The 13,877-nt window shown below is 37.9% G+C and overlaps 1 protein-coding gene across 3 annotated transcripts in view; it reads right to left on the bottom strand.

The window, feature by feature from the left end:
- LOC143730769 (vitelline membrane outer layer protein 1-like) overlaps positions 1 to 1,389 on the bottom strand; it is a 30,462-nt gene extending 29,073 nt beyond the window's left edge. For all 3 annotated transcript variants that reach the window (XM_077221356.1, XM_077221357.1, XM_077221355.1), the window contains exons 1-4: positions 1,025 to 1,389; positions 667 to 791; positions 433 to 546; positions 6 to 187 (exon numbers count right to left, since the gene is read on the bottom strand). In XM_077221356.1, the coding sequence (XP_077077471.1) occupies positions 7 to 187; positions 433 to 546; positions 667 to 791; positions 1,025 to 1,225 (621 nt within the window). In that variant the 5' untranslated portion in view covers positions 1,226 to 1,389 and the 3' untranslated portion in view covers position 6. The remainder of the gene's footprint in view (positions 1 to 5; positions 188 to 432; positions 547 to 666; positions 792 to 1,024) is intronic.
- Positions 1,390 to 13,877: the final 12,488 nt, after the last annotated feature.

The raw sequence follows: 13,877 nt of genomic DNA, 5'->3' as shown, positions 1-13,877 counted from the left end.
ATCACCTTAATCACAGCAGAACATGATCACGTCATTGAGAGCGGTGTCGTCTCCGTCTCCCTGTGGCTTTTCTATCCGTGTATTGAGGCCACAGATTCCTTTTCCATGACACTTTGAACTCCAGTCGCCCCAATCGCCCCAGTTTGTGCCGTCACCCCACAGCACATCACCATTACTGCAGGTGAACCTGGAAAAAATTCAGATGTGACAATATTATGATAGAATATGTTATTGTCAGATTTAATGTAAGTCACATGATCTCCTGCACCAATCACAATCTTGAACAGCAGCACGACTGCGAGTGTGATATTAACTAAACTATTGATGGGGGAAAACTGAGTCCTTAAATAGCAAAATAAAACCAGGATGGCTAAGAGATGGTGTGAGAGGTATACACTGGGTAAGAGATGTTATAACTTATAGCACACTCACTTTATGTTGTTTGCAGCCGTATCATCTCCTCTTCCTTGGGAAGATTCAACTTTCAGCTGGAAAGCTGTCAAGTATCCAGAATAACACCATTTGATATCTGTCCACTCACCCCATCTGAAGAAAACACAAAGAGGTTGCCTGATCAAATCAATTATTATTTTCAAGAAAATCCTCAATTTACTTGTCTAGCTTAAACACTTAATGCAAGAATTGTTAATAATCTGAGTCTATTACCTTCCTGCGTTGGACTCAATTGAGTTGTAGTAATATGACTCTGATGATTCTTTGGACGTATAGACACAGTGAAGTTGAATCCCATTGAGCGCTGTATCATCTTGACGACCAACAGGTCTTTCCACCTTAAAACAACAACATTGAGACAATCTTCCATTTGAAAGAGTAAACTCTAACCCAACCGTTAGTAACATTTATCTTTATGCTCTTTAGTATTACACAGACACTTAAATCTTAAGCAGGTGCAGTTCCCTGGAGAAATCTGGAATTAAATGACAAACAGCAACTCCACAGTTTTGAACCTTTGAATCACTCATCCCCCCCCATATTAGCAAAATAGAGTCAATGCCTAACTTACCTTCAGACTAAACCCTGCGGCGTACATTCCAACTGGACACATGCTCTTAAACCCCCACGATCCCCAGCTCATTCCGTTCCACACCCACAGCTCAGATCTGTAATGTCGGTGGACGCCCCGCTCAGAACGACTTTTTGCAGACTGACCGCTCACATGCCCAATAATGGCTAGCAGTAAAAATATGGAAAGAAAGTGATGCATCTCTACAGCACTGGTCTAGAAAAAAATACTGATTGTTAGATTAATTTTCAGGTAGACTATCTGCAGCCTCAGCTATCAGTGATCAGGGGGAGACCGGCGCCTTGTGATGTGAGAATGATCAAGCAGACACAGAGACTGTGTACCATAACATTCTCAAGTTTATTAAGGAAGAAGCTTCATATCTATACACAAGATCAAGCAGAATCATCCACGACGACACCCATTCCATCCAATCTTAGTACTCAAAGATCAACCCCTACCATATTTGGCATATTAAGAAATATAATACCAAGGAAGAGAGGTCAGATGTTTAAATGTATGTGTGTGTCTTGAGTTCACGTATTGGTGCGAGTGTATAAGTGTGTTCAACCCTAGTTCTTGTTTTGTCTAGGTGTGTCCATGATGTGCAGATAGCAACGAAAAGAAGTAACACAAGGACTTACACAAGAATAGTCAAAAGTGGACCCTAAGAAATAAGAAAATAATAACAATGGCCACTTTAAATTAATTCTAAACTAAAACCGAGCCCTGGTTCAATAGAACTGCTCTCAGGATTCGTTTTTGAGCCGATCAGACATCTTGTGATGTCCTGGTTCTACCCAATGAGCAGCTAGGAGCACCGAGCGCACATACAGTATAAAATATTTTGTGACCTCATCATCTTACAAGAGATGCGGAGAACTCAAGAGTTCAAAAGCAGTAATCAGGAATGGCAACAAAAAAATAAAAATAATAGTAACTTGTCAACAGGGTTTCCCAATCATATCCAATGGCGATTGACCCTTCGCTAAGCCACGCCCGAAAACCGCCACTGGCCAATCGTGTCTTAGCAACCGTAACTAGGCGCGGGAGGTCTGGCAAGCTTTCGAGCGAGAGAAACATGCCGAAGCGTTGTGCGTATGGATTGTGCAAATCTGATACCCGGTCTCCTAAAAGTTTTGATGCGGGAGTGGAACAAAAACACCTATTGCTTGGAAGTTGGAAATAATGACGGTTCTTTGTTCATAATGCATATATTTAACGTAAAAGACGGAGGCTCACTGACATACTTTAAAATATATTTCAGCATTTTGTTAATCGACAGCCTACTACCCCTGACTGAGTAACTTTAACCCAATCCGATCGCGGCTCTCCAGGTGTTAGTGGTATTCCACGAGATTTATGGATAAACTGTTTGATTTATAATTATTAGATTAGTTTCACATTTCTCTTACCCTGCTGTGCACGAACACAGCTGTTCCTCGATTTGTGTGTTTCCCATTTGAATGGTCAGCGTATGAGGCGCTGCTGCTTGCGCTGGGACTATAGGCTTTTAGTCCAGTTGGGTAGTGCACATATTAAATAATACCGTTACCGAGGTGATAAAAGCACCAAATTTTACATGAAGATTCTTTAGGACCTCCTGAATGATTTCAGCCTAGGAGCCCAGCTGAAATATTGAAATTTAGTGTCAAATCACTTAAAAAACAATATTCATGAAAAACGTTTTTAGTTTTTTTTTCCATCTCAAGTAAAACTTTCAGGATAATGGCCTTTTAAGACCACTGAATAAGCTTCCTTTTGTTAATTTGTGCTCAGGCCAGTAGATCTTCCAAATTATAAATGTAAAAAAAAGAGTGCCAAGACACCTTATAGGCTACCTAAAAAAAAAAATCAAAAAGCCCTGTATAATATAGGCAGAATTATTAAAAAAGGCAGCAAAAATGCTTAAATGTTAAGAGATCTTGGTTTTCTCTTTTATTTTTCAATTCAACTAGGTCATTCATAGCTATTCTACTAAGTTCATAGTTTGGTCATTAGTTTTATGTTAGGCTGCATCGCATCACATTAACCCTTTCGCACGTACTGCACCGGTGTGATTAGAACGGTCAGTGCATGCACTGCTAAATTCAAATGTGCTTTCGCGCGTTGGCTGGCGCTGAGCCAGAGACAGGCGCGCTCAGAGCTGTCATATATCACAACTTTTCAGTGTTTTCAACCACATAATGTTTATTTTAGGTTTCAGACATTTAAGTACTAAAAAAAACAATATATTTAGAGTTTGTAAAATACACACTGATGTCAAAGGAAGAGGCAATAATAATCCTTTCCATAATTAGAAATGTTTTATTCATATCAGATACACATTGTGTAAGTGACTTTAAAGTTTACTCTATTCGTCTCCCAGTTCACCAGCCACTTACTTTTATGTAGTTCGGGTGAAATGGATGAATTCACGTGTTGTAAAATCCAACAGATCCGATTCTCTGAACTGCGTCTGCGGCACAAACTAGATGACGACGCCCATCGCGCATACAGCTCAACTAACGTGATCGTTATAAAGGTGTTTAAACAACAAAACACTTCCACTTGCATATATTTGACAATCGGAATATCAGATATTTCATGCCATATCTAACAAATGTGTGAATATTTTGAATAAAAAAGGAAAAATGACATAAAAGCAGATCATCATTCATTCTGTGTTGTTGCTGCGGTGTGTCACGTGACAAGCAATGGCTTTCGTTGAACTTCAGGACTACATTGAAAAATGTGTTGATTCTGGAGTCCTTCTCTTTATGCTATCTGAGCTCCACTCTTTGTATGTAAATCGACTTCAGGAACTGGGTGTCAGTAAGCAAGTCAACAAAACCAGATTGAAAAATCATTTGCTTCAATGCTTTCCAGATGCACAAGAACAATTTGATGGAAGGAATACAGTTCTTGTTTTCAAGGAGGGCATGAGAAATATGCTAAGGGAAGCTCTGAGGAAGAGAGATTTTGATGAAGATGCTCTCATCCTGGCAAAAGCTGCGAAGATTATTAGAAATGACATGTTCAACCATACAGGCTTCAAATTCACTGGCTCCTTCCCAGAAAGATGTCAAGAAACCTAACTTCCTTCAAGCTTAAAGTCTCTTATCTCGATGATAATGAATGGCTCCAACTTGAAAGATCAAGAGAAATGTGAGTCTCAGGCTTGCCTCACAATGGGACAAGGCATTCTTTATAACACAAAGAAAAGGGCAACACCCACTGCTAGGATGACCAGACACAGCCTTGAACGTGAACCACCACTCCCTATTTACATAGGCCTTAATGTACATGTACAAACCAGAAGCAAGCAACTGGTCCAGCAACTAAACCAAATGGGTATTAGCATTTCATATGACAGAGTTATTCAAATTGAAGACTGGCTTGCTAAAGCCACATGTGAATGCTTTGAAGTTGATGGTGTTGTGGTTCCAGCTTGTCTCCGGAAAGGGCTATTCACAGTTGGTGCCCTTGATAACCTTGACTATGACCCAAGTTCAACCACTTCTGTAGGCTCCTTTCATGGTACTGGAATCAGCATGTTTCAGTTTCCAACTAAGGATGACTGTGGTGTACAGAGACCACCCATTATGATACCACCTTTTGAAAATATAAATAAAGCTCTTCCTGACACTTTTGCCACTGTCCCCGCTGTAGCTCTGAAAAATACTTCTGTTTCAGTGCCAGAGTGTAATGTAGTTACAGCTATGGGTTTATTGGATAATGCTAGAGAAGAGGAAAACAGGTGGGTCAATCATGCACTGCCACTTCTAGAGAAGGGAGAACTAGACAGTGATGATGCAGTTGCATGGTCTGCATATCATGCTTCTATGCAACCATTGGTGGAAGACCCTCCAGCAAAATGTGCACTCCTTCCTCTGTTTTATGATAAATCTGCCACTCCAGCCATGATTAAACAGGGCATGAATGTTCTTAGACAAGCTATTGAATTTCTTAATCCTGGACAAATCCCAGTTACTACATTTGACCAGCCTCTTTTCGCTCTGGCAAAGTTAGTGCAATGGAAATGGCCAGACAAACATGGTGAAAGAGTTCATGTAGTTATGCTAGGTGGATTACACACAGAAATGGCCCTCTGGAATACACTTGGCGACCTCTTAGATTGCTCTGGTTGGACAACAGCACTCACTGAAGCAGAAGTAGCATCTTCTGGAAAGGCTGACTCATTTCTGAAAGGCGCACACCTAACTCGCACCAGGCATGCCCACCAAGTCACTCTACTGTCACTTCACAATCTGCAGCAGGAAGCTTTTAGGCTTATTGCTGGCCCCAAAGATGAAGATACCTTTATCACTTGGAGAAATGACATGCTGAAGAAGAGTCCAACTTTCATGTATTGGGATCTAATACTAAGATATGAAACCCTCGTTCTCATTTTTGTCAGAGCTCACAGAGAGAAGAACTTCCTTCTATATGTAGAAGTTTAAGAAGAACTCATCCCTCTATTTTTTGCCTTGGACCATACAAACTATGCAAGATGGGTGTCTGTCCACATCAGGAACATGAAGTCTTTGCCCAGTACCATCAAGGATGAGTTTGAAAAGCATTCACACTGGGTTCTCTCAAAGACATACAACAAGTTCTCTGCAATACCTTTCGACCAAGCTCATGAACAAGAGAATAAGATTGTGAAAGGTTGCGGTGGTGCAGTTGGTCTCACAGAAAACCCAAATGCTTTCAGACGATGGATGATCTGTGGACCAGAGTTGGGAAGATTTCTGAAAGAATTTGAAGAGGACTTTCTTCCTGAAAATGACATAGATAATCCTAAGAACTTCCAGCATCATGAACAGTGTCTTTCCACACAGAAGACATTTCAGAGACATGTAGCCAACCTGTCTGAAACTATTAAAAGAATGGGCAACCCTTTCTTGGATGATTTTAAAGATCTAGTCACTCTTGACAGCCGTAACTGTGCAGATGAATCTGTGGCTAAAACAGTGTTCATCTTAGAAGACACAGGCAAGAAACAATATCAACAGTTTGTCACAAAGGTGCTTACTGATTGCAGCCAATCCATCCATGATCCAATCAAAAGGAATTCGTTGCAACTCTTCAAGCAAACTCGACGCAAGACATTATCTACACATGGGAAGAAGATTAAAATGCTCCAGAACAACGTGACACTATTTGGTCAGCTGTATATTGCAATGCAAAGTCGTGAGAGTGATTTGGATGAATTCTTTGCACATGAAGTACAGTCCTTCCCTCCTTCCCTCTCTGACTTTGGAAAGATTCACCTGCCAGGCACAAAGTCTGACTTACTTCAATGCCTTGAGCTCCCTGGGCAATCACAGCCACCCTCATGCTTTGACTGCAAAATCTTGGATGGAGCGGTCATTGTCCACAGTCTGTCTACTAATACAGTGAACACATTTTTAGGGATGCACCGATACCACTTTTTAAGGGTCGAGTACGAGTACCGATATTTTTTTCCTGGTACTCGCCGATACCGATACCGATGCCTGTTGTACTGGGGGGGTTCTCGTTTTATGTGGCAATTTTCTAAGAACAACACAATGAGACTAATGAACAAATCAGCATCTTTATTTTCAACAACTTAAATAAACTTAAAAAAATAAATAATTCTTATTGTGCTTATCACAAATTTTCAAAGCCCAAATTTCACAGTGTCCAATAACCTCCAAAGGGCAAAACCAAGGACATAATGAATGTAATTTTTACCTGCCTGTCACAAAGTTGTCAAAGTGCTAAAGAAATCACAGACAACAAGACAATCAAATTTGTCATAAGGTGCCAAAGAAATCACAGAACAAATGTTTAACATAACACTGAGTAACAATGTAATCACAGCCGAAAGTGTAAAGTGAAATATTAGAGTGTATTATTAAATCTAGCAACACTATAACTGCAGGAAGAGTGTTCATAAGAATTAAGAAATATAAGCTAAGGATATACGTGAGGTATCGGTCTTTGGTATCGGGGTATTTTTACGAGTACGAGTACAAGTACATGAGCTTGGTATCGGGCCCGATACCGATACTGGTATCGGTATCGGTGCATCCCTACATTTAATGAATATGCAAGTAATGTTTTCACCCCTTACCTGCAGAGGCAGCTACAGGACACACAAAGGTTGGATATTGTATGGGATGCATACATCTCGGACAGTTTGAAGGAGTCCACGCGTCAAAAGAGGGGTCAAGGTGTACGCAGGAAAGTGTCTGGCCAAACAAAGCTGCCAGGCAATTGGATGGATTTCCTACGTGATCCAATGAATAAGAAAGAGCTTTTTGCCTTTCTGACATCTAAGACTGAAGAGTTCAACTGGCCCCCAGACAAATCTCTGTATATCACATCAGGGCAAGCTGTATCTTTATTTGGTTCCAGCAGTACCATGAGCAGTTGCAATCATGAAGAGGCAGACACCCGGATTGTGGTTCATATACCGCATGCCCTGGAGCAAGGAGCAAAAACTGTCCATGTGCGTACTGTGGACACTGTTGTCATTGTGATTCTTGCAGGTTTATTCCATGATTTACTGGTGATTCAACCTTTGACTGACATCTGGGTGGCTTTTGGCATGGGCAAAAAGTACAGATTTTACCATGTCAATAGCATATGTGAAAGTCTGGGTAAGGACAAGTCTCAAGCACTGTTGATGTTCCATGCCTATTCAGGGTGTGATACAACATCTGCTTTCACTGGGAAGGGTAAGAAGTCAGTTTGGCGGGCCTGGCAAGCCTATGATGAAGCCACTGAAGTATTTGCTTCCCTTGCCAGAAATCCATTCCAAAAATTAGATGCTGCTTCATGGCAGTTCCAAAAGCTTGAGAGACTGACTGTCATCTTGTATGACAAGTCCAGTTCTTCAAGCTCCATTGTCCAGAAGAGGAAAGAACTCTTCTGCCATGGGAGTAGGACAATGGAGAAACTGCCACCCACCCAAGATACTCTACTGCAGCACATCAGACGGGCAGTTTATCAGACTGGAATCTGGGCGACCAGCACACTCTCACAGCAAGGTATTCCTTCTCCAAGGGACTATGGATGGACCAAGGAATCAGGGTCTTGGGAACCAATTTGGATGACACTTCCAGAAGTCCCCACAGCCTGCAGAGAACTTATCAAATGTTGCTGTAAGGGGGATTGTTCCACCTGCAAATGTGGCAAAGCAAGTCTAGACTGCTCACCTCTTTGCAAATGCAACTGTAACGATTCATAATTATCAATTACAAGGCCAATAAAGACCATATTGATAATACTTTAACATGTATTGAAGCTTTTGTTATGTAAAAGTTCATAAACATAAATAAACATATAAAATGTTAACTTTGGGATTCATTTGAATACTTTATCTTGTGCAGGAACTTGAAAATCGCTGTGTTTTTAAGCATATTTCATTGATAATGATATACTTCTAATATGACATGTTACAAAAAAAAAATCCGAGGGCTCCTAGGCCAAAATTACACTATAGACCCTAAGGAAACACCATGCAAAATTTGGTGCTTTTATCATCTCGGTAACGGTATTTTCACTACGCCACCGGACTATTAGCTTCAATTTTTATGAAATTATTCTCTAATCGGTTGCATATTATGTCGTGGATATATCCCTCGAATGCACACTGCAGTCCCTTTTATCTTGCTCTCTCAGATATTTCACATGTTCGCCAAAAATTACTAATTATCTCATTGGGAATGTCTGACACCGGTGCATACACACTGTAAAAGACGTGCCAGGCGCGAAAGCTTGACAAGCGTAGCAACAGTAACTAGGGAGGGCGGGGCTTAGCAAAGGGTCAATTGCTTTGTAAATAAACTCCAAAGCAAAAGTAATCACCAAATCAAACCACTAGATTTGGTTTTGGTTAGACACTAGGTTTTCTTTTTTATTCATGTCTTGTATAATTATAACAATTGATTCTATGTGTTTTGTTATTATTTGTCTTTTTAGTTATTCACTGTACAGCACTTTGGTCAGTTTTATGCTTTGTGTAAATGTGCTTTATAAATTAAATTTACTTATTTACTTACTAGAAATGGTCACATGCTGGCGTTCCGGTGGACCGGATATATGTTGTCTTTTGGATGCTAGTCTGATCCCAGCAAGACCACAACAAAACTTGCTTATTTGTTACATTTTATGTTTTGTCACCTGTTTTGACTGTCGCAATAAACTGTTTACTTGCAATTGGATCTACGACTCTGTTTCTGACAGTTAGCCACCAGTGTTGTGAGTAACGTGTTACAAAAGTAATGCATTACAGTAACATATTACTTTTTGCTGTAATAGACAGTTAGTAATGCCTTACACAGTAGTGTAAGGCATTATTAATCAATTATCAGTAATATTTTACTCGTACGCTTGCCTAACAACACACTTTTAGCCCAAAAGTTAATTGTTCAAAAAAGAAAAGAAGTAAATTATTATCTGTTCGTGGTCAGTCAATAGTGTGTGGTGTCCAAGTTTGTAAATCAAGACTAAATGACAGCTTCTGATATATTTGTATAGCGATTTATTTAATTTATCTCCCTGTTCTCCCTGTTCCCCAGATATTCATCTGATGTAGCTGTGTATTGTGTGACAGTGAAGGTGTGTTTAGGGCGGGTTTTACAGGAGGGATTCGGCCTCTGTGCTCATGCTGGCCAGTGGAAAAGCGGATAATGGGTGAAGATGCAGAAGAACACTGTACATTCACGAGATGGACGTATGCACATTACTTCAAGTTTGGCCTAAGGGTCTCTATTTGTTCTGTGATTTCTGTCTAAGCAGTTAGGCTATGTTTAGCCTATATGTTCATTTCTATGTACTAAAATGACTGAGGCTGAGGTTGGTCCTCCAATTGCACTTTATACTTCCTGAGAAAGCATAAGCTATATGTTCACTAGGCGCACTTTGTGCATGACAGTTTTGTGTTGTGAACCTCTTGAATTCAAAGAGAATAAAATAATGGCAACAATAAGAAAAGAACAAATGGGCATATTGTCATGGCATTAGAGTTTACATACAGTTCTGTTGTGTCTAATATGAATAGACCCACTAGGGATGAGTCACGATTTTCGAATATTCGATTAGTTGATTTTATTATAGAATATCGAATAGGTTATGCGATTATTGTCTTTAAAAAAATCCCCATGTTTTCGGTTCTGATGCGGTTACATGTTCATGTAACCAGAGGGTGGCGATGCCAATAATGCATCTAAAAGCTGTCAATCAACTCTCAGACAACAGAAGAAGATACACATTGTCTCACACCAGAGTGTGTGAGCGGAGTGGTAATATTTCCTCCAGAGCTGAGAGTGTATTTCTGAAGATTATGCGCCGCTCTCTCTCAGAACGCCCTGTGTGACTTGCTGGTTAGAAAATATGTGAAATAAGTAGGGCTGCCCGTGCATGACTAAAGTTTTTTTTCTAGTCGACTAGTAGTAGTTCATTTAAGCCATTAGAATCACATATTTATATTGATTTAATTACTTAAATATATATGGGAAAGAATGCTAAACCATAATGAGCGTTTTCATAATATATTGCCTATTCCGCATCTCAATGCACGCATAAATCTTGCCACAAAGAACCGGCAAAAGTAATGATTATGTATGAAACATTTGAATTGTTTATTAACAAAAGAGTGTTTTCTGTGTCAGTGTCGGCTGCAAAGATAAAGTTGACGATGCTGACTCGCCATCTTCGCAGTAGTGAACGCGCCTATAAAGAGAAATGCACACTTCATACGAATCAGCCTACATAAGCAAAGAGTAGCCAATTTCTTTTCGTTTTTAATTGTTTTGTTTAAAAGTAGACATTTCAAGCTTTCTATAGATATACATCTCAGGTCTGTGAGGCAAGTAGTTTATACGCTGAGTTTCGGTACATTTATGAGATGCGCTCCAGTTCACGCGCCGGCGCCTCCGTGTCCTGATTATATTGTGTACTATATTTGCTTCTTATTTATTAATCCAGGCAATTTGTTGATGAAACATTGATTAAAATGAAGATAATCATGGTTAATCGGTTGTGTGAATCGTTGTTCTGGCTACTCGTCATGTTCAAAAAGACGAGCATCAGAGTTGTAAGTATAGGTTTGTCCCCCCCCCCCCCCTTTTTTTCTCTCTTTCTTTCTCTGTACCTTTCGACACCTTTCAATTTATTCATCTCAGACTTTTTTCTTTTCTTTTTTCCTCACGATAACAATTGATTAGTCCTAAAGTGAACATAGAGGGGTTGGCTGGTCATACTGTCAAAATTGTTACTTGGAATGTAAGGGGTCTAGCTGGTCAAATTAAAAGATCAAGAGTGTTCTCGCACTTAAAGAGCCTGTCTACGGATATTGTTTTTTTTTTACAGGAGACTCACCTCAGGGTTAGTGATCATGTAAGACTACGTAAGCCATGGATTGGTCAAGTTTTTCATTCAAACTTTAATGAGCCATTCATTCAGGTGTGTCACTGAGCCACAAGAAAGAATGCAAGAGCAATATATATGTGTGTGTGTGTGTGTGTATATATATATATATATATATATATATTCTACCAGATTGTTTCACAGTTGGAAGCATCTCATTTTTTTACATTTTTTTCCATGTCTAGTCATTGTGCAGTTAATTCTCATACTGTATTTTCAGTTTTGGAATATGTATCCTCTCCCCAAATTTGTCACTAATAAAACTCAATAAAAATTATTTAAAGAAAAGGCTTATATTTACCTTTTAATAGTTTGTTTACATCTACCTTGTAAATATATTTTTTTATTAAAAAGGTTACAATTACAACAACAATTCAAGTGCAATCTTTCTTTGTAAAAACTAAAGTATACATTTTATCATACATATTTCAAAGTTAAGGATTCATTTACTTTGGATATAGCCTAGGCTACATTGGAACAAACACATAATAACATTTTATTTGATTACTTTATTTTTGACAAAACATACTATAGGCTATTTAACATATGAGCAAAAATTCGCAAACAAAAGCTTATTTGAGGTGGCAAATATTTTACAGTAAAAATGTATAATCTATCCAAAACTAGTCAACGAAATGTTGTCTTTCATATGTCTTTAACATAGGTCTTTCGTTTATATACGAAATATAAATGTTAATTTGCAGTTTAATACGTTGCTTATACAAATACATTTTATTTCAACATATTTTAGTCGATTTTTACTCATCTCAGTATACCAATATGGTTTATTCATCAAGGAGGAATTAAATTGATCAAAAGTGACAGTATAGACATTTAAAATGTTTCAAAAGATTATATTTCAAATAAATGCTGTTGTTTTTAACTTTCTGTTCATCAAAGAATCCTAAAAAAAGGGTACACAACTGTTTTCAACATTGATCATAATCATAAATGTTTCTTGAGCATCAAATCCTCATATTAGAATGATTTCTGAAGGATCATGTGACTTAAGACCGGAGTAATGATGCTGAAAATTCAGCTTTGATCACAGGAATAAATAATATTTTAAAATATATTAAAATCGAAAATTTTTATTTTAAATAGTAATAATATTTCACTATATTACTGTTTTTTTGTTGTATTTTTAATGAAATAAATACAGCATTGGTGAGCATAAGTGACTTCTTTTAAAAACATTAAAAATCGTACCGACCCCAAACTTTTGAACGGCAGTGTATATTTATAATCCAAATATAAATGAAAGTCAAAAGCATATTTTTAGTAGGCTACATAGTCATTACTGGAGACAAATCCTGTTCAAATAGGCTATATGGGCCATTCTACAGAATTCGTTCAAAGTTAGAGTTGGAAACATCTTGAAAAGAAAATTGTCTTTTCCCATAAATTTCTTATAAAGTATTCTTTTTAAAAGTAGGCCAATACATTTTATCATACATATTTTAAAGTTAAGGATTCATTAGTTTGATATAGCTTACATTGGAACAAACACTATAATAACATCTAAGTTGATGAGTTTATTTTTGACAGAACATAGCCTACTATATATTTAACATATGAGCAGAAACTGGATAACAAAAGTTTATTTGATATTTTAGAATAAAAACTTTATAATCTATCCAAAACTAGATATGTTGTCTTTCATATTTCATCTCTAACATAGTAGGCTAAACATAAACAACAGCGCCCATCTGTGCCGTTAATTCATTCACACACAAAAACGTGATTCAAATTTAAACAGTCTTTTTGCGTTTACAGACACTAGGCTATTCCATATCGCGATTCATTTTAGGTAGGTATCCATTCCTCTTATCCCATATCGCTCTAATTTTCTTAAGAAAATTTCATGATTCGTGGTATCAAACGCCTTCTGTAAATCAATAAATATTCCAATAGTATGCATTTTGTTATCTACAGAACTTGATATTTCTTCTATAAAATCTAACAATGCAAGTGATGTTGCCCTTTTTGCTCTAAATCCATACTGGCTTTCATTAAATATATTGTTTTTTTCCAAAAAGTTGTCAAGACGAATGATAAAAAGTTTTCTAGAATTTTTGAGAATTGTGGCAGCAGAGAAACCGGTCTATAGTTTGTAAATTGATGTTTGTCTCCTGATTTAAAAAATGGAATGACCTTTGCTATTTTCATTTGATTAGGAAATATGCCAGATTCAAATGATGAGTTGTAAATATAGGTAAGAGGTTTTGAAATGGCCTCAATAACATTCCTCACCACCGTCATATCAACGTTGTTACAATCATTTGAAGTTTTATTCTTATATTTTAAAACAATTTGAATTATCTCACTTTCCTCTACCGGAGAAGGGAACATTGAATTTACATTTCTATCAATAGAGCAATAACCCTACTGATCATTTATGGGGTCAGGAATACTTTCTGCCAGCTCTTTCCCAATATTAACAAAAAATGTGTTGAAAGTATTTGCCACC

Source organism: Siphateles boraxobius, unplaced genomic scaffold (genome assembly GCF_051911475.1).
Source record: "Siphateles boraxobius isolate OS27281-9 unplaced genomic scaffold, OSU_SipBor_1 81, whole genome shotgun sequence".
In the NCBI taxonomy this organism is placed as follows: domain Eukaryota; kingdom Metazoa; phylum Chordata; class Actinopteri; order Cypriniformes; family Leuciscidae; genus Siphateles; species Siphateles boraxobius.
This window is presented reverse-complemented; position numbering and strand designations above follow the sequence as displayed.